This window comes from Perissodus microlepis, chromosome 11 (genome assembly GCF_051167445.1).
Source record: "Perissodus microlepis isolate ML-2025 ecotype Zambia chromosome 11, ASM5116744v1, whole genome shotgun sequence".
Classification (NCBI taxonomy): Eukaryota; Metazoa; Chordata; class Actinopteri; order Cichliformes; family Cichlidae; genus Perissodus; species Perissodus microlepis.
In genome coordinates, this window is record NC_140471.1 from 19,073,200 (window position 1) to 19,100,172 (window position 26,973).

The 26,973-nt window shown below is 41.9% G+C and overlaps 2 protein-coding genes across 6 annotated transcripts in view; one reads left to right on the top strand and one right to left on the bottom strand.

Moving 5' to 3' along the window:
* The first annotated feature begins 3,609 nt into the window (after positions 1 to 3,609).
* On the top strand, positions 3,610 to 10,344 carry cpvl (carboxypeptidase vitellogenic like). Its single transcript, XM_084944754.1, has 13 exons — positions 3,610 to 3,742; positions 3,905 to 4,083; positions 4,184 to 4,311; positions 6,157 to 6,271; positions 6,350 to 6,408; positions 6,536 to 6,615; positions 6,717 to 6,783; positions 7,005 to 7,127; positions 7,756 to 7,887; positions 7,997 to 8,095; positions 8,199 to 8,372; positions 9,178 to 9,360; positions 9,457 to 10,344. The coding sequence occupies exons 1-13, from the start codon at positions 3,738 to 3,740 to the stop codon at positions 9,553 to 9,555; spliced, it is 1,443 nt and encodes a 480-aa protein (XP_084800880.1). The 5' UTR covers positions 3,610 to 3,737; the 3' UTR covers positions 9,556 to 10,344.
* A 1,020-nt stretch (positions 10,345 to 11,364) lies between these two features.
* Positions 11,365 to 26,973, bottom strand: part of creb5b (cAMP responsive element binding protein 5b) — a 37,634-nt gene continuing 22,025 nt past the window's right edge. For 2 of the 5 annotated variants that reach the window (XM_084943501.1, XM_084943498.1), the window contains exons 8-11: positions 16,846 to 17,169; positions 15,378 to 15,605; positions 15,106 to 15,214; positions 11,365 to 14,186 (exon numbers count right to left, since the gene is read on the bottom strand). In XM_084943501.1, the coding sequence (XP_084799627.1) occupies positions 14,032 to 14,186; positions 15,106 to 15,214; positions 15,378 to 15,605; positions 16,846 to 17,169 (816 nt within the window). In that variant the 3' untranslated portion in view covers positions 11,365 to 14,031. Of the gene's footprint in view, positions 14,857 to 15,105; positions 15,215 to 15,377; positions 15,606 to 16,845; positions 17,170 to 26,973 lie in introns of all 5 variants that reach the window. The other 3 variants (XM_084943500.1, XM_084943499.1, XM_084943503.1) reach the window with 3 other exon arrangements.

The window sequence follows — 26,973 nt, forward strand, 5'->3', positions numbered from 1 at the left end:
ACAACTGCCTCAGAAAAAATCTCACCATCAGCTCTTTCCAAAAACTTTTGCAAGCAGCTCCTTGTACCTTCTTTTTTTCACTGCATCTGACGCAGAAGGATCAGTCATTCACACACGCAGACACACACACACACAAAAGAGATTTCCATCATTGTTTCAGAGTTGTGTGTTTGAATACTTGTCCTTGGCACGATACATGCCAGGCTCACTGTCACGTGCCATTGCTTGAACAACAGAGACCAGCCATCACTGATTTTATTAATAATAGTTTTCCCCTTCATAGCGGGAAACAGGACAATAATAACACAACCATCAATCAGTGTTAAAGATTGAGTGATTTTAGTTTACAGGTTACTGACACACTAATTGTATCATCTAGAATAGCCGACTGATGCTCACACGCCGAGTCTAAGCACCATATTCAAATCTTTTAGGTCTGGTTTGGTCTCCTCCACAGAAATGATTGCCAAGTGAGTGAGTCTCAATTCAGCAAAAGGCAAAATATCACTATATTTAAAACAATGCTCAGTCCCTCAGCTGTGGAATAGGTGAGAACCGTTTGAGATCTGATGGACAGGTGTCTCAACCTATCACATCAGCCCTGGTGCCTGCCACTTTCACTTTACATCAGCTCCAAGCACTTTCCAGATGTCAGTGAGAAACAAACCCAAAGGATTCCTGTTTCATGATACCAAATAATATAGAGTGCAAGCTATTTGTTGATGCTTTAAAGCAGATAAACTAAAAATGTTCTGAAGAACAGAGTTTTTATTACTCCTATTTTAAATGTTGCCCAAGTTTGCAGTACTGTTAGGCTCATTCAAAGATTTATTACTTGCATCTGTGTTCACCAGAAACACCAGATAATTAGTTTCCACTTCACCTTTTTCCAGCTGGCCAGTGCATTGCTATTTTTCTATGTGAAGGTTAAAACACCTCCTTGACAAAGGCTAAATATACAGTGCTCAAAAAAAAAAAATTAAGTATAGTATAGTATCACAGCATAAAATAAATTCATTTAAACTTTAGGTATACAACTAACTTAGTAAACATAAACCATTGTGAATATATTTCATCTCTTATCCAAGTAAAAGTGACAGCAGATATCCTGGAGAGTGCCCAGTTTTTCTTTTTGTCAGTGTCCTTGTCAGCATGAAACAATGCCTGCAGCACATTCAGGTTGCACAGGTAGCCCAGCGCCTCCAGGATGACACATCCATATGTGCCATCACCAGAAGGTTTGCTGTGTCTCTCAGCGCAGTCTCGAAAGTCCTGAGGAGAAACCAGGACACGAGCTGTTACACGAGTGCTGTACAGAACCATCAGCTTCAACAGCAGGACTGTTAACTGCTCCTTTGTTTGAGGAGGACCAGGAAGAGATCTGCCAGAGCTTGAGGGAAAAAAAATCAGGAGGGATTGGGACACTACCTACAAAACCATTCCCTTTCTGTGAGTTGTTGCTTCTCCGGTGCACCTGTTGTCACTTAAGGCTACGTCCACACGTATCCGGGTATTTTTGAAAACGCAGATTTTTCTATGCGTTTGCACCTTTCGTCCACACGTAAACGGCGTTTTTGGTCACTGAAAACGGAGATTTTTAAAAACTCCGGCCAGGGTGGATATTTTTGAAAACTCCGTTAGAAAACGCAGAAACGCAGCGTCAAAGGTGTGCGCCTTTTTTGACGTCACACTGTGCGCCACGTTATTGTTTCGGTGAAATGAATTTCTACAATACTGTTAATTGTACTCTCTGCAGTGTTTAAATGCTTACATATACACACACAGTTACTGTCCCTCCACACATATGACTCGGTTCTGCTACTATGCCCCATCTTTGTTTACTATTAGTGATGGGTCGTTCTGAACGAAATGGCTCTTAGAGCCGGCTCTTTGACGTGAACGACTCGAGCCACGTGGGGTTTTTTTTCTTTCTCTCACCCTCTCTCGCACTTTTTTTCCGCTTCACTCTGCACGTGAGCCTCGTGCTTTACGCTGGGCAGAGGGGGGAGGGGCGGTAGTTACACTCAGTAGCACAGGAACAGAGCAGGAGGGAGAGAGAGAGAAAGAGAGCCAGGGACAACAACATCACATTATAAAGGTATAGTAATCATCCACAACTATTTTCGGTTGCAGATGATAAAGGATTCAGAAAGTTTATTCATGCGGGCCCATATGACAGAGAATATGCATGTTCTTTCTGTTTTCATATTATAATTTATATTTAATTGTGTTGTGGTTTGCAGTATTTTGTGTTGTTTTCACTTTAAATTTGTAAAAGGAAAAAGCTGAAAATTTAAATAGTTAAAAGTTGAAATGTGAATAGTTGATTTTTGTATTATATGATTTATTTATTACATTTTATGTGGAGTGAATAAATAAAAGTATATTTACGGTCGCCCCTAGAGACAAAGCACATACAAACTTCAAATCATGTACGAACTCTGAAGCATGTACAAACTCCAAAACACGTAAAAACTCCGAAGCACATAAAAACTCAGAAGCACATAAAAACTCAAAACACGTACAAAAGACAACAGAAGTGCTCCAGGATGCTGGGCGCAGTGTTGAGCTTTTGTTATCTTGTGGCTACACAAGCCAGCAAGTACCAACGACCGGATTTGGTGTGTGGTAGTAACAGGTAAATGAACTTTTTTTTAAATTATTTGAATATATATGAGTGCCTGTGTATAAATACACAAACAATACACACATGCTTTCAATTGTGTAATTTAAGTGATCTAGTATGGACTTTGGAAGTTCAGTTCATGCTAGAAATGTGTTTTGGAGTTTGTACGTGTTTTGTCTCTAGGGGCCACCGCATATATTTATATATAAACATATAAAACCACTTTTTTTTACGTTAGTAATTCCTTTTGTGCATAATTTTATATTATTGTTAATAATAAATAAATTAAAGCAACAAAACAACCTGAAGAGCCGGTTCGGAGCCGAAAGAGCCGGAAATCCCATCACTATTTACTATTTCCCACCGAGGCTTCTAGACTTCTGATTGGCCAACATTTCTACACGGTTAGGAATATAGCGCCACCTGTTGCTTTGGCATGTTCCTAGCAGCGTTTTCCTTCATTTCTGCGTTTACGTGTGGACGGGATTATTTTTTAAAACGAAAACGGAAAATCTCCGTTTTCAAAAATACCCGTGTACGTGTGGACGCACAGTAAAATCCCTGAAGTTTTACTGACTTTGTGTTATTGGATCTACTCTGACACTCATGTAGTCACTTAAAGAACTAATTACATTTTATTTTGAGCAGTGGATAAAGTATTACCAAAACAGCTACTGAAAATTGTCTTACTTTGAAACTTTGTGAACAAATTATTTTCCGTATGTTTAAAAGTGTCAGTTAGTCCCCTTTTTTTTAAGTTAGGAACTGCTGTCTGCAATTTACAACCAGGAGACTAACAGAAAATATGCCAGCGTTGGTGCTGTACGGTGTAGTTTGTATTATACTGTTGAGGTCTGTCTAGGGTCTGTGATTGCAGAGTTTGACGTTGGTGTAATGACACATGTGGCCATTAAAGCCACAGTCGAATGGCGTCTCCTGCTAGGCACGACTGAGGGCTGATTAAACAACACGACCACGTGATCCAGTATCTCATGTGACCGGCACAGAGCCGATCATGTGACTAAAATCACAGTGAGACCGGATTTGTTAGTCCACCTGCCCTCGCCTGTGTTAGAAGGTGAAGTCTGTGCTGCTGCCGGTGTTTGCGACAATGAGGTGAGTTTTAAAAGAATGACGATGAGTTCATGCTCGCAGTCAGGGGCGTGCAGCCTCGCTGTGGTCGCACTGTTTTGAAATCTGAGTGTCTTGGGGGTGCTTGAGGTTCACACATCGTTGGCCAGGCCCGCATTGTGATATCTGTGTTACAAATATTGGCAGGCTGCTGAGAGAAACTCTGGGTGTCCTCTTACTGTGGGCCTGTCTGCACTCCGCCGCCTTTGGGGGCTGCTCGTCGTTTTTCTGCCGAAAATCGCTCCGCGTCAGCGGCCTGAACGGAGTCGACCCCGGTGCCCCTCTCTTTCTCACTCCTTATCTGGAGAAGGGCGCTATAGATGAAGGTAAACTTGTATTTGTGTTACTATGAAGTAAAGTACTATAGATTGGCTTCGTGCTTTTTGTGTTGCACATCCACAATGTGGCGATATCTCGTTCTTCCAGCCAGGAAACTGAGTCTGGTGGGAGACCTGCCAGGAGGCAATAAGTCAGTCAAGAGTTATGCTGGATACCTCACAGTCAACAAAAAATACAACAGCAACCTCTTCTTTTGGTTCTTCCCTGCTTCCATGGTAGGCCTAACATTTTTTTTTTTTTTTTTTTTTTTTTTTTTTTAACCACAGGGGCTTCCCAAATTTACAGTACTCTTATTTGTGCAGTGGGACAGGAAATCACTGAGAGGACGGAGATGTTTAGGATCAAATCTGTGTGGGGTTTTTCAGAAGTCAACTTTATCTTTAGTCCCTCCGTGAAGTTGTGATATTTAGTCAGCTGCAGCCAGGAATATCCAGGTTTTCTTTTGCTGATTTTTTTTTTAAAGCAAAAATCCTTACAGGAAGAGAGCTTGTATTACTTTTTAACTTATACTTGTGCCTTTTTTTATTATGTCTTTTAATCATTAACTGAGTGGTTTTTTTATTTATGAAAATGCTCCAGAGCAGTGGAGATGGACGCATTTAATGGCAAGTAAAGTTTGAATCTTACTGAATGTTTTTTACTAAAAAACCTCCAGGAAAAAAAGAAACTGGAAAGGTTCTAAACTACTTCCTTTTACCCCTGTTGGACCAGAATACATATACAACTGTGATCAGGAGTTTAAATCACATTAAAAATGAGCATGAATGTCAGGGTCACTATGAACTTGATTTCTTTGCACTGTTTTTTCTCTAGGGTGGAATGATTGTGCAACACACATCTTTAATTACGTTAAAAAAAAACAGGAATTGTGTCAAAAGTATACATAGAGGTTCAAATCTATTTATTCACTTAAATCTTTTAATAAGTAGCGCTGAAGGTTCTGCAATGTCTTTTAACTTGACGAGGCCTATTAACTTCTCGTTGATTGATGACAAGTGGTAGGTTCACTTAGGGCTGCACGATTAATCGTTAGAAAATCGCGATCTCGATTCATACTTATGTGCGATCTCATTTCCAAATGACAACGATTTAAAAAAAAAAAAAAAAAAAAAGACGACGACGATTGTACCGCATTTTGATCCGGGACGTAATCTGCATGAAAACAAGCGCTCAGTCTTCCTGCTCAACAAATGACAAGGGCGGAGCCTTATACCACGTGATACAGAAGCTGTGCCGTGTGATGCTAAAATTAGCAGGGAAAAAACAACGGTGAACACGTCAGGGATGACGAGAAAGTGACAGGAGAAAATCCGTCCCGGTCAGCCACCCAAACATCAATAACGGGAACCTTATACAGCGCTTCCCTATACACGTCGAACTTCCGCAGGCACAAAGACATTACGGAGGCTATTACTTATCACCTGACCAAAGATATGGCTCCCATCAACACTGTGCAAAACGAGGGATTTAGGAATTGATCAACACCCTAGACAAACGCTACACAGTGCCGTCCCGCAACTATTTTTCTATTGTTGCACTACCTGCTCTATACACGCAGTGTCGAGCAACGGTGGAGACGGAATTTCAAGCAGTACAACATTTTGCGGCAACCACAAAACGTGAGACATTTGTTGTTTTTATGTTTATTTATTGTTTTTATGTTCAGTCTCAACTGTTACGAAGTTGATGTGCAGTTAATAAGTGCAATAAATATTTATATTGGAAAAGAAAATCGTGAGAGAATCGTGATCTCAATTCTAAGCCAAAAAATCGTGATTCTCATTTTATGCAAAATCGTGCAGCCCTAGGTTCACTGTCTCAACATAAATAGGAAAAAGTTTGACACTACCTATCAGACCAATGCTCAGAACAATGGGAAAGTCCAAGCAACTCGGTGGAAGGACAATTATAGATTTGCACAAGTTAGGAAGGTCTCTTGGGGCCATTTCTAAACCACTGCAGATTCCAAAATCATAATTTTAAACAACTGTATGGCGGTAAAAGTCCACTAGGTGGCGCCAGGGTCTTAAACTTTGTGCTTGCTCTGATGTGACTGATAGGCAAACCAGGAGAAAGCTCCAGTCCTGCTCTGGCTGCAAGGTGGGCCTGGTGGCACGTCCATGTTTGGTCTCTTTGTGGAACATGGGCCGTATGTGGTGTACAAGAACATGACGGGTAAGAACTGATTTGCAGCAGCAAGACTCCCAGGTTGTTTAAACCTTCTTATAAAGTTTATATCCTCTGTCTTTGCAGTCGGTCCGAGGGATTATGCCTGGACAGCCAGATATTCAGTTTTGTACATTGATAATCCAGTATGTATTTCTGATTTATCATCACATTAAAAAAAGCAGTATTACTTAAAATGTCATTTTCACTTGGTGCTTTTGAAAGATTGAGGAAGTGTTGGGTTTTTCTTTTTCTTTTTCCTCCTCTCTCTAGGTTGGAACAGGTTTCAGCTTCACTGAAGATGACAGAGGTTTCGCTCAGGACCAGGATGATGTTGGCAGAGATTTGTACAGGTAAAATATGACCAACTAATTTGCATGTAGTCAATTCATTTATCTTCACAGTAATGATTATTACTAACTCTTTTTCTTATTCTCCTCTTTTCTTTTATAAGTGCTTTGACACAGTTCTTCCAAATCTTTCCTGAATATCAGTCCAATGAGTTCTACGCAACTGGAGAGGTCAGCGTTTACTTTGAAACTTTGTGCAGAAAATTATTTTTCCACACTTCACAGAGCAGTATGACACAAGTAGCTATTTAAACAGAGCAACATGATTACAGGGCTAGCAGATATATGCTTACCATGCTAACCAATTAATACTTTTTGCCAAATATAATGAAATTTTAATGTCTTATTTTGTTAAGATGGCCTCCTCACTATGCAATACATTCTCTTTGCAGTCATATGCAGGGAAGTATGTTCCTGCCGTTTCTTACTACATTCATAAAAACAACCCTACTGCCAAGGTGAAAATCAACTTCAAGGGGATGGCTATTGGTGATGGACTCTGTGATCCAGAGCTGGTGCGTATGTAGAAGAATTTTATTATTTAGACGTAAACTCTGTCCTAAGATTGTTCCTGAAAGTGCTAATGTTTGATTCATAAGACATGCTTAATCATAAAACTTGCTCAGGCAGGAATGACATTTAGAACTTAAGCAGCTGTGTTGCAATTTTGTAGTTGCACAATGCCATCACAACTCACGGTGCAGTCGGAAAACAGCCAACAGAAAAGCAAACTCTAGAAGACCTGATCGTGACGATGGTAGAGAAGGTTTGGTGCTGCTGCGGTGAGCGAGGTGTGGCAGAACAAAAGAGTTTTCTAAAGGCTTGGACTTATGTGTGACCTAAACTGCCATATCCCTACTTAACCGGCACGAAAATCTCTTGGATAAAGTCTAGAGTTGGCTTAGAAAGAGTTTAATAAAGCATTAAAGCATCTGTTTCATGAACAAGACTCATTGACTTACACATTTTTTCCCTCATATGGTCTAAATGTGTCTTCATTGAAACACAGGCTGCTGTGTCTTTTGCTTTCATTGTCCACACTGTACGTTCGTCCTCCACTTCTCATGTTTGATGTCGTCTGCTCCTATATGCCGATGCAGAAAGGTGACAGTACAGTGACATTTTACTGCTCTTCCACATCAGATGCTGGGTGGCTACGGTGAGTTCCTGTACCAAACGGGAATGATAGATGAACTCCAAAAGCAGTACGTCGAGCAGCAGACAGACCTTGGAGTTAAGCTCATCCAGCAGGAGAAGTGGGTGGAGGCTTTTGAGGTAATGAGTTGATGTTTTCCGTCATCTACATTTGCAGTATTTTCTAATTGTTGAAGGCACACAGGTCATGGATGCCTTTTTCATTTCAATTTCAATCGCTTGACTTCAGGTCTTTGATCGTTTGCTGAATGGTGACGTAGATCCTTATCCGTCCTTCTTCCAAAATGCAACAGGTTGTACCAACTACTTCAACTACTTGATATGTCAGGTACTCGGAGTTCCATGAAGAAGTAGTTGTTGTTGTTCTTCTTCTTCTTCATGTTGCTTTTTAACAGCTTAAAGAACTCACAAATTTCCTTTGTGTGCCTCAGGAGCCTGAGGATCAGGACTACTTCTCCCAGTTTGTGACCCTGCCAGAAGTGCGACGTGCCATCCACGTGGGCAACCTGACGTTCCACGATGGCTCTGAGGTGGAGAAGCACCTCCTGCAGGATGTCATGAAGACCATCAAACCATGGCTGGGGGTGCTGATGGACAACTACAGGGTAAAAAGTGCAGGGTCATTTTTTTTTTTTTTATCGGAAATGCACAAGAGGAAAATGTGAAGGGGGAGAAAAAAATCTGGATTTTGCTCATGATGTTTTATATTTAGAGTGTGAGACAAATGTTTTACTTTTGTCACTTGCTTTATTTATTTATTGACAAGTGAACTGGGCATCGTTCTCAAGTATTAACAGGAAACAATCTTAAAAAAAAGCCCAACTCAGACAAACGAACAACTGTCAAACATTTCGTTACATCATCTTCTATGGATGGGGTCCAAAAGGAAAACCTTACAGAAGACTGTAGGAACACAAAAAGAAGCCTGATGAAAACTGGAAGCGCATTCTTTGGTCAATGAGATCAGGATAAATTTGTTCATCCCCTGGTTGGTGTGAAGCACAGAGGTGTCAGCGCTGCGTGAGTGCAAAAAGTGCTTAGGGGGATGACTTCTACAGATGACACTAGGCGTGACTGTCGATGGAGCACAATACTGGATGACGAGATGACTCGCAGTCTCCAGAACTGAGTCAGGAAAGCTTGATGAAGATTCAAAGCGCAGTGAAAGGGAGGGGGAGAGTAAAGAGAAGTGAAAACTCTGGGGTATTTTAAAGAGAAAGGTGGAGGAATGCAACACTTCCAGGAAAGAGCAGCTGAGAGGTTGTTTCTGAAGAAGAGCAGAGCGCGTCTCCAGGTGGCCGGACAGCCCTTTTGGGGTGACGAGGATTCGGTCTGATATCAAAAACAACTGTGTGTGTGTGTGTGTCTATGGAGTCAGTTAACTGATACAAGTTGAATGTATTTATCCAGGTCTTGATGTATAGTGGTCAGCTAGATGTGATTGTGGCTGCTCCACTGACTGAGAGGTTCCTGCCCACTGTGAACTGGACCGGGGCTGCCGAGTACAAAAAAGCCCCTCGCTTCCACTGGAAGGTTCAGCCCACTGACACGGAGGTGGCGGGTTATGTTCGGCAAGTTGGAGAGTTTTATCAGGTGAGTGGATTGTGAAATAAAAGGCCAAATGCATGATCTTAAATCTCTCGGCGTTATTGAGGTTTACCGTTATCCGCTGTCGGTTTCTTCATGCAGGTCATCATACGAGGAGGAGGGCACATTCTGCCTTACGACCAACCGCAGAGGTCCTTTGACATGATTGACAGATTCTTGTCAACTCAGGGCTGGAAATGAAAAGCACGGGTGGAGAAGTGCAACTGTTCAAGCACCTTCACTTTAGAGAGCATATGGAGCACAGACCGTTGATTTAAGACTGATTGTCACAGCTAATTTAAATCAGGTTTTTGTTTTCAACATTTTTTGCAGAACTTTTTAAAAACCAGAGGATACATTTCTTCTAAGCGTGTGCTCTCTGATGCACTCGTAGCTTGGATGCGATATCTGGATTGTTGCAAACAGAAATGGTAAAACTGATAAATCAGGTTAACGTCTTAAATTTTTGGGGTTCATGTTTGTTTTTTCTCGGGTCAGTATGAGTTAATGTATGTTGTGTGAAATCAGTGCACGCTTCGGAGACAAAATTCAATGCAGCCAAAACACATTTCACTCATCTCCAGATTTCTTTTAAACTTTGAACCGTTTTAAAAGTTCTTTTAATACAAGTTTTAAATGATTTCATATATTGAAGCAAAAGGTTCTAAGCAGTTCTTTGTACCTTCCTGTGGCGCTTATAATAACCTTTATCTTAGTGTACGCAAAGTGATTGAATAATGCTTGGAGGTGTTTCTGGTCCAACTGCTACCAGTTATGAATGCATGCTTTGTTTTCATTCACTAAAGGTGGAATTATTTTTTTCTAACACAAGTTTGATTTGTATTAAAGAACCTTTTTCTTCAATATATCTAATTCTTTTTAAAGTTTGTTTTGTGATTGTGTTTGAATGTCTGTCACAGTCAGAAGGGACTGTAAAGCCTTAAGTGTTGAAATTACTTGAAATAAAGATTTTTCTTTTTTAAAACATCACATTGTGTTACTTACAACCTTTTGCTTGAGGCCATTAAGTGTTTTTATCATTGTGTTATATTGTGGTCTACCTCCCAGTACATGAGAGACTGGGAAAAGCCAAAAATGATGGTGGTGCACACTTTATCTTGGAGAGGAAGTGGAGTCAGATCTGGTTAGTGTTGCTGTTTGTGGAACAGTGGTTTGTACTGTCACCTCACAGGAAGAAAGACCTGGATTCAACTCTCTCAACTCTGCGTGATGACCCTGCGATAGCGTGGAAACTTGTCCAAGGTGTCACTGGGATAACTTCCAGTCCCTGAAAACTAAAATGAAACTATGGAAAAAAAAAAAAAAATATATATAACTCCAGTAGATGAAATGAGCGAGCAAAACCCCGTGGGTCTGAAACTAAACTGAGAAGTAAACCAATTGAGGTGGGATTTGAAAACGTTGCTCGATGTGAAAGTATTGTTTGGGAAAGCGAACAAGTTGTACACCAGGGGTCATGATACTCCAAAGACAAGTCTCTGCTTGGCTGCTAACTGGCATAGATCATTGCCTCCCCAAACTGCTGTCAGTCATTAAATGCACTTTGAAAATGAAATCACTGGAGCTCTTGATCATCCGCAGTAAGGTCCTGAAAAAGTCCTCTTCATTACTTAAAGAGGTCCCTCCGCATGTGTCCACAGTAGCAGCCGGAAATGAATTTCTTGCACAACAATGTTTATTTTTATTGCTTATTTGTTTCATTGTTGTGGCTAAGATTTAATTGTCTCTCTGCATCGGCAGTGATTTGGCATTTTGACAGGATTCAACAAAGATGTTTGTGTACTGAAGTTAACTGCCATGTTATTTCATCGGGCATCTATCAAGCTGTCTAGACAGTTCAATAATTAATGAGCATTCTAAACCTTTAAAGCATCTTACTATTTAATGAGCAGTCATTTTTCAAGGACAAGCATCAGCAAATGCTGTTGATCCTTTGATTGAAATATTACTTTCCTGGGTTTCAGAAACAATGACATCATGTCGCGTGAATGAATGTTACAGAACAAGTGCTTTATTTTCATACCGTAATGTAACTGCAGTGATACTTTAACATCTGTACAAATGCGAAATAAAATGGAGACAATGTAATTACGGACCAAAAAAACAAACAAAATGTACAAGGATATGCAGGCAGGAATGGATCCCATCCGTTTGTTACATATCAACAATGTACTTAAGCGCTGGGGTGAGCCTCGACGTACAGCAAAAGGCAACAAGTGCAAACATTATTTACAAACGTACCACACGTTTATTCTCCCTTCTAAAAGAAAGGTGGTTGCATTACATGTACAGGATTATAGAAATTAATATTATGTACAATATTTATACTTTTAGACTTAAAATAATACAATTACAACATCATTAATATGTAGGAATTGTTCTCTCTCTCACACACAGACACACTCACACTGTACTTCCATAGCTCCTTTTTTTTTGTATGCCTATATAGTAACAAATGCATTTTTATTATGAACATGGATCCACTATCAGAAATGAAAACTCCTAATAATTCCAGTTGAAAGCGCGATGAGGTCATAAACATATTTTCACATGCATGAGGTGAATTTGGAATGGTCTGATTTAAACAGGGTTTTAAAAACAGCCAAAATTAAGGCAAGCTTCAGTTCAGAGGGTCGGTGCAACAAAGCCCTTTTACAAAGGATTTTCTAAGACTCATCACTCAATAATCATCTCACACACACACACTAAACAGCACGCACAGATTTTAAGGGTAAGAAACAACATGAATACATCAAATGCCTTCACAAAAACCACCATGTGGTCCGTTATGGGGAAAGATATTTTTCAATTAAATGGGAAAGAACAAATTCAACGCTATCAGGTCCTTAATCATGCCTGGCAATGCAAGCTCCAGGTTCCATTATTCTTTTTATGGGCATGTGAAACAAGCCAGGCATATTTTCTCTATAAAGCCAAACATAGTTACAGGTTGTCGCTGGTGTGTGAAGACAGGGAGGAGGGCTTTTTGGGGGAGGGGGGGATCACTGAGAATTACCTCTGACCTTAATATGGCTATTCTACCCTCCGTCATAACAGAGGACAAAGTGCATAGACAGCTCTGCGATCGCTCCACCTGTGCGTGGAAAGTATTTCATCCGTCCTACTGTAAAAACACAGTGCATTGTGGTCATCATGCTCATGAACTGACATTCCTGGTCATATGGAAGTGGAAATAAAGAGGCGCTGCAGTCTAAAGGAGATGGATGTAGAAAAGGTCGCCTGTAAGAAACTCTGGAGATTTGGCCTTAGGTGTAACAGACATCTGTAAGAAAGCCCGTAACAAAAATTCATAGAAAAACAAAAGAAAAAGCAGAGATAATTATGGTGATTAAAACGAAGCTATTAAATATAATAAGCCAGCAAAGCTTTTTAAGGAAGATTCAGGCACATTGTGATATCTTGGAAAGCACAAACACGAGCTGCTCTTCTTCAGGAATTGCAAGTTGTGGTGGTGGAAAAGAAAAAGAGAAAAAAAAGATAAACAGATATATATTTTCTCACATACTTTTCTTTCTTAATACAAGTCGAACTTTGTTCTGCAGCAGGAAAGAGGGACAAAACACAAATATATATATAACAATATTCACATGCCAGACTGTGCACACACTCAATCAAATGTTATTTCATTTTGGTCTGAATGCACAACACACACACACACACACACACACACACACACACACACACACACACACACACACACACACACACACACACATAACAAGAGGCCTCAACGATTAAAAAGCTTCAGTTGGTCCTGGAGAGCGGAGGACGCTGGTCTCCGCTGCTGAGCTGCCTCACTGGTATCACAGTGTACAGTTCTGTCGCTGCAACAGCATCAAATGTCCTTGGCCATTCTGATCATTAATGTGGGCGTACAGTAGAAAAAAGATGATCAACACTGTGATGTATTGCTTCCGTCTGAGCATATGGTATTTTCACTGTCACGCCGTATATTATAAAGCTTTTTTTTGTTTGTTTGCTTGTTTTTAAAGAATACTGCCGACAGGGAAGATTGTTAACAGTCATATATGTTTCTTGGAAAAAAAGAAAAAGGGTCATTTCACCTGCTTGCATATTCCTGTCTTCAAGACATCCGTGTTCAAAGTCTGACTTTAAACAACAAATAAAACGCAGCGACGTCCCCCTCAGTTTTTCAGATTTTTCAGTGTCTTCCACATTGCTGCAAGCTTACGCAGCTTACAGTCACTCTTTATTCAGTCCACTGGGCACATAGAAATGTAAGACCTGTATTTTTGTTTTTTAAGAGATGACAGTCTGAGGCACGCGTCTCTGTCCTCTGGTTTCATGAGCATCGTGATCAATTTTGTACCATTACAAAACAGAAAAAGTCACTGAAATGGTGCATGAGATTAACAAAAATGTCTTTCCACTAAGCACAAAAAAAGCAGAATTAAAAAAACGTGCCAAAAAACATAAAAGTTTTATGCGTTAATAGGATTGGTCTATAAAAATAGATACTGTAGCTACTGTATAAAGAACAGCCTCACAGGCCTTTGAGGTTTTTCTTGATGGAGAATGAGGAGCAGCACGTGCAGCTGGCGACCCTCAAAAAGCATGGGTGGTGGTAGGGGGGGGAATTCGTGGCTGCAGCCGAGGTTACGGTCTCCTTTGTCCCTAGTGGATGGGATTAATGTCTGTGCAGTGGTTGGTCTGCCCGTGCACACTGCTGCCCCCTACAGTCGTAGTGGAGGTGGTGATGGTGTTGTGCTGGATGACCTGCTGCTGGGAGCACACTGGAGCTGGACTGCCTGCAGGACTGCTCTCTGGACCTGAGGAGAAAGCAGAGACATCACTGAAGATAGAAGTGATGCATAAAGCACGCATGTGTGAGTGCAAGTACAAAAGATAGAACCGAGGAGCTGCACACAGGGATACATAAAGTATGCATAATGGTAAAATCTAGCAAAATAAACACAGGATCTCTCATTATATTACCAAAAAAATCTTTATTAGCAGAAGAGCATTTATTTCAAACATGTGACAACCTAAGGTTACACCAAATGTCTCATCCTCCATCTCAAAATAGACGATAATGGATAACACAAAAATGGAAACGTGAATCATTCCACTCCGTAAATACGCCTGATGGATTTTGGACACATTGTAGGTGACATCTTTACACCAGTTAGACTCATCGATGAAAGTCATTCCAGCCCAGGCTGGGAGTTGGCTTTCTCTTGTACAAAAGAGCCATTCAGCCAAGGGGGGACGTGAGCCTTATTTTCCTAAAGCTGCACAGGGAGGTGACTTATCCTAATTACATGGAAATGTCACTCGAATCCGTATCAAAGGGTGGGGCTCTGATGTCATGTACGGCTGAGCTGAAGCACAGTCCAAAAATCAGTGAGATCCCAGGCATCCATTAGGGCTGTGATGTCAACGTGCAGACTGTGATGTCTTTCTCACGTTGAGGCTCGGCTGCTTCTGTGCACAGAGCTGCTGTGAGATGGAAAAAATAAGTCTCAAAAGGGATTCAGACAGCCAGCTACCAGAGTGTGCAACACCCATATGTCAAAGGAAGAGTCCTGCAGCGAGCGTGGGAGCTGGATACCAGCACACTGGAACGAAAAGCCTTGCCAGTTACTGTGTGTCCATCAGACTTGTGTCTGTAGGGTTTATTCCTTTCCACCGCAGAGCTAAGGCACACAGTTAAAGGTGTGTGAGTGTGTTTATGTTTAAGCTACTCACTGAGGTAACCTTGGGACTCTTTCTGCATAGTGGTGATGGGACAGTCCTTGTGTGTGAGGAGAAGCTGCTTGAGCTGTGTCACCTCGTTCTTTAGCATTGTGACTTCATTCTGAGAAAAAGAAAAACATTTTACGATTTCAGCGAATCGACATTTCTTGGCAACTCTCCATCCTTAACTACCTAAAAACAAACAGTAAAATTCCCAGGTCATATTACCCAATCTAAACAAATTAAAATCCATGGTGATGTTTTTTGATTTTTTTGGTTTTTACCTGAAGCTGCATGTTGGTCTGTGTGAGCTCCTCTGCCTTCTTCTCTAATGACATCACCCAAACTTTTCGCTTCTGTCTGCATCTTGTTGCAGCCGCTCTGTTTCGCTCCAGAAACTTTCGCCGACGTTCATCCGGGTCCTCGTCCACTACTCGTCTGCGCCGTCCACCACTGGGTGGCGGAGACTGCAACGTCTGCGTGGGCTGCATCTGCTGGGTTGCAGGTGACATCTGAATCACGGGAAAATGGCATTAACATTACTGATGTCCCCGATGGGGCTGCCACGATCCGACCACATATGTAACCATCCTGACACAGCTGGAAAGCAGCCAGTCAGCTGTCTGCTGTAGCCGCTATGCTGCCTCAGAGCCTCCTGCCTCTAAACAACAATATATACATTACTTCCTGCAGGTATTTTATGTCTGGCAACTTCCCCAAAAACAACATCTGCTTGTACCACGTGCCTTAAGAAGCTGGGCTGTGGGTGTCAGGAGAGAATGACTGACTGACTGACTGGGCTGATTCACTAGCTTGTCCACCTTGTTAAAGAGGTGTCAGGAGGCAGTTTTCCAACGCCCACTTCCACTCAGACTAACACCACCAGACGCAGTCAAAAGGCCCATTTCTATGCACTGACAAATCTTGACATATACTTGGCTAGGTCAAGTGCTTTCAGTCTTCAAAACATTACATTTTTATGAGAAGCATGGAAAATGCACGCCACTTTAATGGCGGCTGCACACACAGACAATGTTGTTTTAAAGCTTTAATGGTACATTTAAAACATATAGTGAAATGCACTTCATGATGTGGCACTCTGTGCTGCAAAAAGGCTTCAAAGAATGCAAGGACAAAATGCCTCTTTTTTTAATGCCGTGAGCAATACTGTCAATTAATACTGAAACAGGTATATTCACAGATAAGACGTCCCAGAAGTATAAGCCAAGGCTATCTGTTCATCTGGTTTGTAAAACTTCTTTTGCACTTGAAGCATGCCGTGACTACATAATTGCAAATGGTTGGTGCAGTGGAGCAAAGTTTTCGAAAGACAGTTCTGAACATCCTTTTGTAACAGTTTCTGAACTCTTCATGACCCCTTCTCTCCATGGCAGGCATCCAACACTGACCTGTAGCTGACCAAACAAAAAGGAAAAAATACTTTTGCGCCGGGTTCCAGGAAACTCGCTATTAAGGATGCAGCAAGGGAAAATGCGTTCATCCACTCACTCGCTGTGAATTCTAAGCATCATTTTAGCCATGCTTCTATACTAAACCACTAATAGCTGACTTCAAAACTACTCAAAAGCCTTCCAAAGGACTGGCTTGTTTTAGTCACGCTGCATACACGCTGACTTCTAGCTGTGTGAGTGATTTTAATGTACAGTGTAGTTAATGTGTTATTGAACTTGTGGCTTTGCCTTTGGGCTGCCTAAAAGCTTCTCAGCTCTCTCGGGGAGCCGATTTGCTTACCTGTGAAGCAGAGTGCATCGGAGGGTGCGGTGATGTCTGATGTGGGTGCCCAGGATGAAGATGGGGGTTGTGGGAGTTGTGATGGGGATTGTGTCCCTGCGGGTGATGGTGTCCACCCTGAGCGTGGCCCTGGTTGTGGTGGTGGTGTCCGTGGTGCTGGTATGCGTGCGGAGGGGCTTGCAGGTGCTGGTGCGGGTGCGAGTGCATGTGATGATGAGCGCCTTGGTCCTGCCGTGATGACATCATCTCCATCATGTGGCCCATGGAGTTCATGTTGCCGTTTGCGATGGCACCGGGGTGGTGTGAAAGTGCAGCCTTTAGCCTCTAAAGGAGACAAAGTGGACACCAAAGACAACGTTTAATATAAATCTCTGGGAATATTTCGTCATTATGTTTGTACATATTCGCCTCCATCAGTGTGATGATTAAGCGCAGACTACGACGTGACAAATGGCTTCATAAATCCACATGTCAGCAGGACAAGTCAAAGCCACTTAGGCTGTCCTTCATCTCTCCTTCAGTCCTGTCATTCTTGCTCTTTACCTTTCATGACTGCATCCCACCGGTCCCTGCTCTTCATATTTACAACAGCCCCTCTCTCTCTCTCTTATGGAGTGCTTGTGTTTGTTTGTGCATTTCTGCTGGTGAGATGAGATCGGCGGTAAGGTGTGAGACCTCAGAACGCTCCCTTACTGTTGACCCAGCAACAGGTTTGTTGCTTTAACTGTGTGGTCTACTTAGCACTGACTGAGACGGTGTCTCTGAGCAGTCTGGGATGAGAACCAGAGAGAAGCACACTAAAAGTGCACTTGTGTTCCTCATGTTTACCAAATGCACCTCTCCACTAGAGTGTGTTTTTCTGGGCACCGCATAAAGACGACCGCAAGCGCAGAAACCCAGCACAAACCTAGACATAAATAAAAAATGCATGACATATTTACAGTTTAATAGCTTTTAACAGGTTGCAAAACCTTATTTAATGAAGACCCTTTTTACACTAAAACACTAACACTAAAATACATGGAAATTAATTATTCCTTTTACAGTTGATCTCCTGAGACATGTTTAGTAAAAAGTTAGCAGCAAAAATGAAAAGAAAGACATTGTGTCTAAGGCTACTGTTGTGAATTCCACAACGTTTTCTTTTCCCTTTCCCAGTATTCTCTTTTTCCTCTCTGCCCCCTTCCCCCTTCTCCCAGCTGCTGTCAGTAAGTCCAAGGCTCCATATCTTTTAACAACCTTCACATTCATGATTCCCATAGGGAATGGCATCCAGCTGGTCTGGATCACAATGCTAGGACATAAGCGGAGCACAACACCATCCCTTCACTTCCCGCTCACACTGTCTATGAGTGGAAAGCTTTTTACAAGTAGTAAGGCGGCACAGTCCAATACATCATTTTAGAAGATTGGGAACAAAAAAAGTGACTGTGTTTTACCATATTTACACATTATATGTGTGTGTGTGTGTGTGTGTGTTTGGAGTTAGTTGTCTTTACTTTTTCTACGGACAGTGTGGGATGCAGAGAATTGCACATGAAACCGGCACAGTGAATTTATGACCTTGTCGAGCCAGTTTTAGTTGATTATAGTTTCTGTTTGTCACAGAAAGGTATGCCTGACACTTTGAAGCAGGTACTTTTCTGGAAGCGCGAGATTTTATCTGTTGTACCTCACTATGAATGTTATTTTAAACTTCTACACTTCTAATGTCATAGATAACACATCCTAAACCAATATAATCACACCCTAACCCCACTAACTGCCTTCACCAAAACCTCTAAGAATTGTTCTCAGGGGCCACAACCCTTCCTTTTTGTGACCAGAGAGACATGGGTTAAAATACCACAGTCTACACACAGTGACTGTCTTCAAGCCTGCAGCTGTCAGCGGCATCATAGTCACACTGAGTCTTACTGATGCACTGAGAAGTCTCTGACTTTCTTTAACACACTACAAACTACAAACACTACAAACAGTTACAATCTGCAAAGGGTAGCTATCTGGAAATAACATCTTAAAACACGACAGCTAATTGACATGCAGCTGAAGCAGAAAAGGGATTTAAAATGCTTACAGATCAATCATAGTCACCAGTGTTGACAAGGACATCTTCTGTACATCACAGGATGAATTCTGAGTTTGACAGCTCTCACTGAGCACCTTCCCTGCAGCCTGCAGTCGATCAGTATGAACCAGAGAGGTGAGACCCACGCCTTTTGTGCAAGAGAAAACCAATCAGGGTCTGGCAAGCTCCTGCCACTCAAGCAGGGAATCACCTGAATGAATAGAAGCCAGAGGAGTTTGCTGGCAGCATGTCTACCTTTGTAGTCTCTATAAGACGTTTAGTAAGCTGATGGCCGGTAAGATGCTCTTTTGGTGTCACTGAAACTCCCTTCTAGAAAGGGAGGACGCCAGGTGGAAGACAGAGAGCATAAATGGTGAAGGGGAGTATTAAGAGAGACAAAGACTAGAGGTGGGAAGAGATTAGATGGATTCCAGTGTCTCTTCCCCACACACCATTAGCCTGAAATGGCAATTGGTCATTTGTCAGCATCTCAGCGAGCTGTCCAGCTGGCACTATCTGTATATTAATTCAATTAGCCTGCATTCAAAGAGGCCTGCGAGTGTCAAAGTACAGAGGGACTGCAGGTCAAAGAGCCAAGGGGCCGATGCACAAGCCTTAGTGGCGATGGTTATATACACAACAAAGTACAAAAGTAACTGAATGTAATGCAACACAGGTTAATATAATACAGTTCAACAAAGACAGCATAGCTATTACACATAACAAAATCAATCAAAGAACTACAGAAACATCTTGACAACATACAACTTAAATTTTTAGTACACGCATAGAAATTAAACCACTCTCTTTGACTGGATTAGCTGGCAGGACCTTCCCACTTACATGATGAATAATGGAAAATCCAGCTCTTTAAATAGGCAGTATGAATATATAAATGCACCACCTTAAACTGATAGGTTTAAAGAAAAGGACACAGTTAAAAGAGAAAACCCTTACCGTGTTATAACCCTATTCCTGAAGCTAGCTCTGTACAAGTGTCTACCTCTCCTGCATCTGAAGTCGAGACACAGCTCAGTTAACCCCAGCTCAGCCAAAACTTAAGTCTTTGTATCCAGAACCACAGTGACGCAACTAAGGGACATTAGCAGAGTGATGATGAGCAGGCTGTGATTCTCAAACACCTTCATCAGCCCCTTAATGACTCTTTAACACATGGTTGCATTTCCCCAGACTGTGCTAAGCACAAGAACTTAACCACCATGTGCATTTTACTCTAATGACACACACACAAACATATACATTTCTCCTGCAGCAACATGGCTGCCACAGAAAACAGTCATTAAATCAGTGCAGGTGTTAGCTTGCGGCTGTGCAGAGCGCTCAAAGATGGGACGGTATGCACCCTGTTCTACCACTGTCTGCCCTGCTGCCAAGTTGCAACAGGAAAATGAAGTCTCTGTGACACCATTAGAAAGTGGTCAGCTTCCTTCACAATAATTTTTATATAGTAGCAGCATAAATACACGCATTCTGACAGTATACTGAAAGTAGCAGTGCTATTGATTTTCCACCATCCCTGATTCAGCCATCTTTTGCCCAGAGGGGAGCTATCTCCTCTCAGACCTTTGCCCCCTGACCTCTCCACTCCCTCTCCTTTTTTTAGGCCTCTCTCATTTATGTGGTTTCAGGGATACCAGGTGATCATCCATTAATGATATTTATTAATGGCTGTGTCCTCTCTGACACAGGGGCTTTGAGTGATGTCCCTGTGAGTGCTCTGGGCACATCCTGAGAACACACTCAGGTTTCTGCTCACCAGATGACTTCATGTCTATTAACCCTGGGAGGAGAAACCATGATCATGAAGCAGGTACAAAGGGAAGAGACCACGCCTGCCTAAGGATGGGTAAATCAAACCTAGCAAGGTCAGGGTGAGCACTTTTATTCCCCTTAAAAGTGGAGCATTGTACTATCAGGGGACCTGTGACCCTCTGGCGCCTCACAGTAGGTTTGAAAGATTTGATCAGTCTGTGGAGTCACAGTTCAACTGCAAAAAGATCAAAGATTCAAATGGTGCTCTTTCGCTTCACATTTAAGGGTCCGCAGAGAAACATTAAAGCTTCTGTCTCTCACTGTCAGCTTCTTTGTTAACATCAGGCAAGCACAGTGATCGTGAGTAAGCACAGCATTTCTAATTGCATAATATATCAAAACTGTAACTTTCCTGGGAGTATTTTATATATGCCTCAGCCCCCCTACCTTGCACTCTAAACCCGACCCGGGTTCACCATCTGCAGCTGAAAGCAGGAGTTTGGCTCTGCTGCTTCGCCAAGCACTCCACGGATCCTGTTCCATCCTCCTCATCTCCACCGCCAGCACTACCCACCAGTGCCTGCCTACAAACCCACTCTCTGTCCCCTAAAAAGCCCATACCCCCATTAGTTCAATTTTATTAGATTTCCCTCTCACCCAGAGAGGCAGTAACATCCACCACCCCCTCTCTCTCTCCTCTCTCTCTCTCTCTCCTCTTTCTGTTTCTCTCTCTCTCACACACACACGCACACACACTACACGCACCTCTTGCCTTTTCCTCCACCCCCTCTCCCTCTGCTTGCCAAGAGCTGGGGACTGTTAAACTGATTTCCTCAGGGAACAGTGAGGCAGACAGTCTGATGGGAGTGCTGGGCTGTAATATCGCCCCCTCTCTCCTCTCTCAGGTTCTGGGCCAAGCTGATCAGAGCTTCCCTGTGGTTCCAGACACAGACAGGGAGATGGACATGAACTGACTGTTCAGCCAGGGCCAGACGTTCCGGTGGTGCTCGGAGGAACCGTGGCGGTATGGGTGCAGCAAGACACACGCCCACTGAGAAGTGTGCTCCAAAGCATGCGCTCATACTCTTGGCAGCTTCTGCAGCCTGTCAAGTTAATGGATGGGCCTCTGACTCCAGTCTGCATATCCCCACTGTTCCCTCTCTTGTAAAGCCCTGCTCGAGTGCAGCCTACATGGTTATCACTACACCCACTGTCACAATCTTGAATACAGACAATGCCCCTGAGTGAGAGAGACAGACAAAGCATGAATACAATGCTAAACACTTACATACTCTTAAGTTGTGGGATTAAGAGGCATCACGAGTCATTGTGTCGATAAACGTAAGTGGAATCAAATGTAGTTTGAAAGATGTTTAAAATATCAGATCTCTAATGTTAGTGTATTTTGGCCGTTACTCACAAATTTTTCACAATAGCTTTTTTTTAATTAATGGTTTGAGTTTTGGTTCTTGTTCTCTGATAATAAATAGCCCCTCTTTACCCGCACTGTCAATACACCCAAAGGCGTGAGAAGCCACTTGTGTTTCGACATGCCAAAATTTCCAAGAAGTAATCGTTGAAAACATGAAGCACGAACTTGTCTGATTCAGATCACCTCCTCAGCATTGTTAAAGTTATTTTGGTGTGAGTGTCTTGTTTTTTTTGCTCAGGCTCCAGGAGTGCTAATGGTGGCTGGACCAGTCCGGTCTGGATCACGCAGTGTTGATGGCAGCTGGTTTACCCAAGCTTGGCTCTGCTTGTGTCCCCTCCCATTCATAGGCCCTGAACCATAACCAAATGGCCTTCACATACACCACCCATCAGCACACCTAAAAAAAACAAGCAGTCATCCAAAGACAAACAGATGCGACACTCTGTGCCACCAACGCCACTCTTGTCACAAAAACTCAACCCAACATAGAAGCGCACACACACACACACACACACACACACACGAAACTACTCAGAAGCTTCCTCCTCTTCTATAAAGCTTGCTGATCTTGCTTCAGAGTGTATTATGAGCCAGGAACATGTTTTACTCCTGCTAGGCCCCCTACATCCCCTCAATCATACTAGTAGTACCTTGCACAAGCTTTCACACCAATCCTTTGCCCAGGCAAGCACTTTAGCACATTTTCAACAATACTTTCCATTTACAGTTACACATATATCACCATTCACATACACTGGTCACATGAGCGCTGGAGTAAAAATGAAGCAAAAGGTCAGCTATTTCTAGAAAACACAACAACACAAAAACAGACAAACAGAAATGAAAAAAGTATAAAAATAGATTTTTATTTTTTTAATGCATTTATTTTGATTGGCCCGACAATGAAGTGGAAGTGAAGCGAAATATAACACATTAGTATAAAACAGCCATGGCAGCAGAAATCATAGATCAGCTGTTGTCTCAAAGCAAGTGATGCTTTGAGCGCTATCCATCATCAGAGAAAACTACGGTGATGACAAATGTGTACCGACGCAAAGGTATATGAGCAGAACTATAATGTGGGTTTTTTTTCCATTATAATGACAGTCAGAAAACAAACTCTCTGTCACTGTTTTGTAATGAGAGTTTTTAACCTAAAACTTGATCAGCTGCATTTCCAAAAGTATCTGTTAATGGTTATAAAGTGGTAGAAGTATGGATGCATGCACGTTGTAAGATGAATATGCGTTAGTACGGCTGTACCTTGAAAACAGAAAGGATCCCAAACTGTGGATCTGTCCCCTAAGAATCAGGTCAGCAAATTTTGGAGGTTGTGTTTTATATCAAAGCTCAAGAACCTTCGTATTTACAAAGTGGATTTGTGCTTGAATTATCAGGTAAAATCTTTTATTTCAAAGTTTTGTTTTGTTGTAACTGTGCGAGTGCTTCTGCTGTAATATTTTTGTCTCTATTCTTATAGTCAAGCTCTCTGATTTTAAAAAGTGCTATTTAATAAAAAAAAAAAATAAAGTTAATACATTCACAGAGACCACTGTGTAAAGTCCTTAAAAGACCGATAAACTAATAGACATGAAACGTAAATTTCATGAACTTGTCCTTTAAATCATTTTCTAACTAACCGATGGTACAGAATGGGAAGGAAATCTCATCAACTAACACATTACTCATTCCTCCTGCCACGCTCACTCACTATTCAAATGTGAATATGAGTTTTCTAAATATAATCTTACAATAACACAATCACACGCACACACACACACACACACACACAAATATAGATAAACAGAGAGTTTTTTTGTTGAGTTCTCACTCATAGCGTAGTATCCCAATATTTTCCATGGCGATTTTACAGGGACATTAAAACACTATCAAAATACTATTAACAAGAGAGCTCATCTAATTCACCACCAATCTGAGATAATGTTGGCCGAGCAAACTTTTGTTAAATCGGCTCAGCTTAAAGTACATCAAACAGAGAATCCTGGGAACCAAAATTCTGGCTGGGTTTATTCAGTGGCATGGAAATCAATTTATAACTTTTATCTAACATGTTTTCTTCTGGATTTTCTGTAAACAGATGTTGACAGGCATATTTTAGAGTTGAAAAAGGTGATAAATTGTTGTGTCGTGAGGTTTTTGATGATTCATCTATCTATCTCACTAGTACAATTTTAGTCGCACTGAAGCAGAAGTTCCTTTCTGGTTTATGTGGCAGTTGCACTGATCCAGCAGCTCTTGCGTCACACTCTACGCTGCTAAAAGGACTCATCTCAGTAGAAAACCCCCCCACCACTAGTCATATAAACTTCTGCTGCATCCAAAATATTTAACTTTCTCTCTATGTGTCCTTTGTACCCTGTCACTAGTTGACTGCACGTCTTCCACGTTTACTTAACTAACCACACATATGCATATAACTGATCTGTATCACAAACCATATGCAAACTCTGACTTCATGGTTTGTTTTAGCCCACTTTGTCCACAGATGTGTTTTGGCTCCAAGGACAATGAGTACCAGACGGGGTGCCAGTGCAGTGAAAAAAGAGGCATTTACACACACAATCATGACCATGCATACAAACACACACAATGTACATACAAGCTAGAGTTAACGCAAGCAGTCTGCAGATTCAGCTGTGCTCTTAGCTCAGCGTCTCTGCTCAGTGACATCATACCCCGACAATGCCACCATTCATACAGATGTTGCTTACAAAACCTGTAGTTAGACTCTCATTGTGTGTACTGCTCCTCCTCCTCCTCACAACAAGAGAATTTGCCAGAGGTGCTCCCCTACTATGGTGAAAGAAAATGAATGGAACACATAACAGGGTTACAGTGTATGCTAATGGTTTAACTGCTTACAAATGATTTTATACTAAGGTAATCATTTCATCAATCATGACATGGCAGAGATGAAAACTGTAACATCTGCAGCTGCCTGACTTTTTTGGAATTTGTGAGCAAAATAGGTGCAGTTCAGTGCAGTTACTGAATTGCAACTAGTATTTGGATTATCAGGATTAAAGATCAAGCGTTTAGCTAAACAGTGAACATGTACAAAAGAGTTACCCTGAAGAACTAACAGCAAGGTTTGTGCAAGTGAAATGAAAACTCAACATCAGTGCACGAGGAATACTTTGATTATTGGTCCTCCTGTGTGCTATGAAATGTTCCTTTAAGAGAAGCACTGCTTGCCCCCCCCTCCCCCCCTTCAAGTAAAAAGGAGCATATTTAGAGCATGCCAGGAATTATGTCATCCACCAATCTAGTGCCAGCTCCACAGTCAAGCAGGCTGCAGTGAAAGAACATATAGTATTGTTTACCACATAAAAATCTCAGCACCTAGCCCGATGCTTAGTGACAAATTTATTGTCCTTAGTAACAATATAAACAATAGATAATTGGGAGATAATAAATAACACATTTTCATACACCAGCACAAAGCCCTTTCAAGGCCCCTCTTTCTGAAATTAGCAAGCAGTCAGGATGTGTGGAAAGCATGGGACTCAGTTAAAAGACACAATAAAACAATGCCAAAGTGCACCACGCTGAAAACAGTGCCACTGACATGAGCCATGCGCCACAGCGGGCATTCATAGACTCGAGTTTGTTTTTAGGGGAAATTTGATAAGGGCTTGTTTGGGTTTTTCTTGTTACAGATGAAAAATGATAGCAATTACCTTTCATTGCATGAACAAAGATATCAAAATTTAAGCATAGGGGGTCTGTGGTGTGTGAGGGTTGGGGTGGGTTGGGGGTGTGGGTGTGGGGAGTAGAAAACAGTGCAAGTATTCAGAAATGTTTTACAGTTTTCCTTTATAGGCATGCATGTATTCTGTGTGTGCATCTCATCTGTCAATCGTTTTTCAAGTAGTTTTGGCAGCCTGTACATGCATGTGTGGGTGCACGTGTGTGCATGATTTTGCAGCTATTTGTACAAGCAAGATGACACAGTGCTGGTCCACGCGCTGTGCATATATGTGTGTGTGTGCGCGCTCGTAAGGAGTGGTGATGTAATGCTTTGGCCGGCATGCTGTGGAACTTGGCCTCCTCTGTACTGCGTTTCCTCCACGCTGCGAGGGTCAACTATCCCACAACCTCCAGCACACAACACTCACTATTCAATTCCCCAGACCACAACAGAGCAGAATTCAACCACACCCGGCACCAAGAGCACCCAGTCCCTCACAACAAGAAGGGAAAAAAAACACTTGAGCTAAAACTAATAAAACATTCCAATCCCAGCAACCCTCCCAGGCAACAAACTAAAAGCATTAAGAAAAAAAGAACATATCAATTATTCCACCATCAAGCTTTGCTATATCACTTAAATGATGGCACTTAAGGAGAAAATCAGAAGAACAAAGATGGGCACTGATGCAGATACAGTCTTTAGCCCAGAGAGCACAAACAGAGAGCTTAGAGCAAGATATGAGTCCCCAAGGGGCCACAGCAGTCCTTTGGCTCATTAACTATTTACACCAGAGACAGGCCTCCCTACTGCTCTGGCCCACCACAAAATCAATTAGCCTTCATTAGCCCAGGCTCAGGGCATGCTTTCTCTGACAGGGGAGGGATAATCCTGCTACCGATGCCTCCAGTTACCACAAAATATCAAACAACAGCAAGCTCACCCATATGGCCATACATGCATGCACAAACATGAAAAGACAAAGGAAACTGGTTCTACTTTTCACTAAGAAGTCTTCTATTTTCTCCCTTCTTATTCATTGTTTGATCTTGCAGTATATCAATATTGCTTCTCGCCTTTTAATTCTCTTGCCTATTCTGCCTGTCTGTCCGTTTCCTTCATGTCTATCAAAGTCCCACTCAA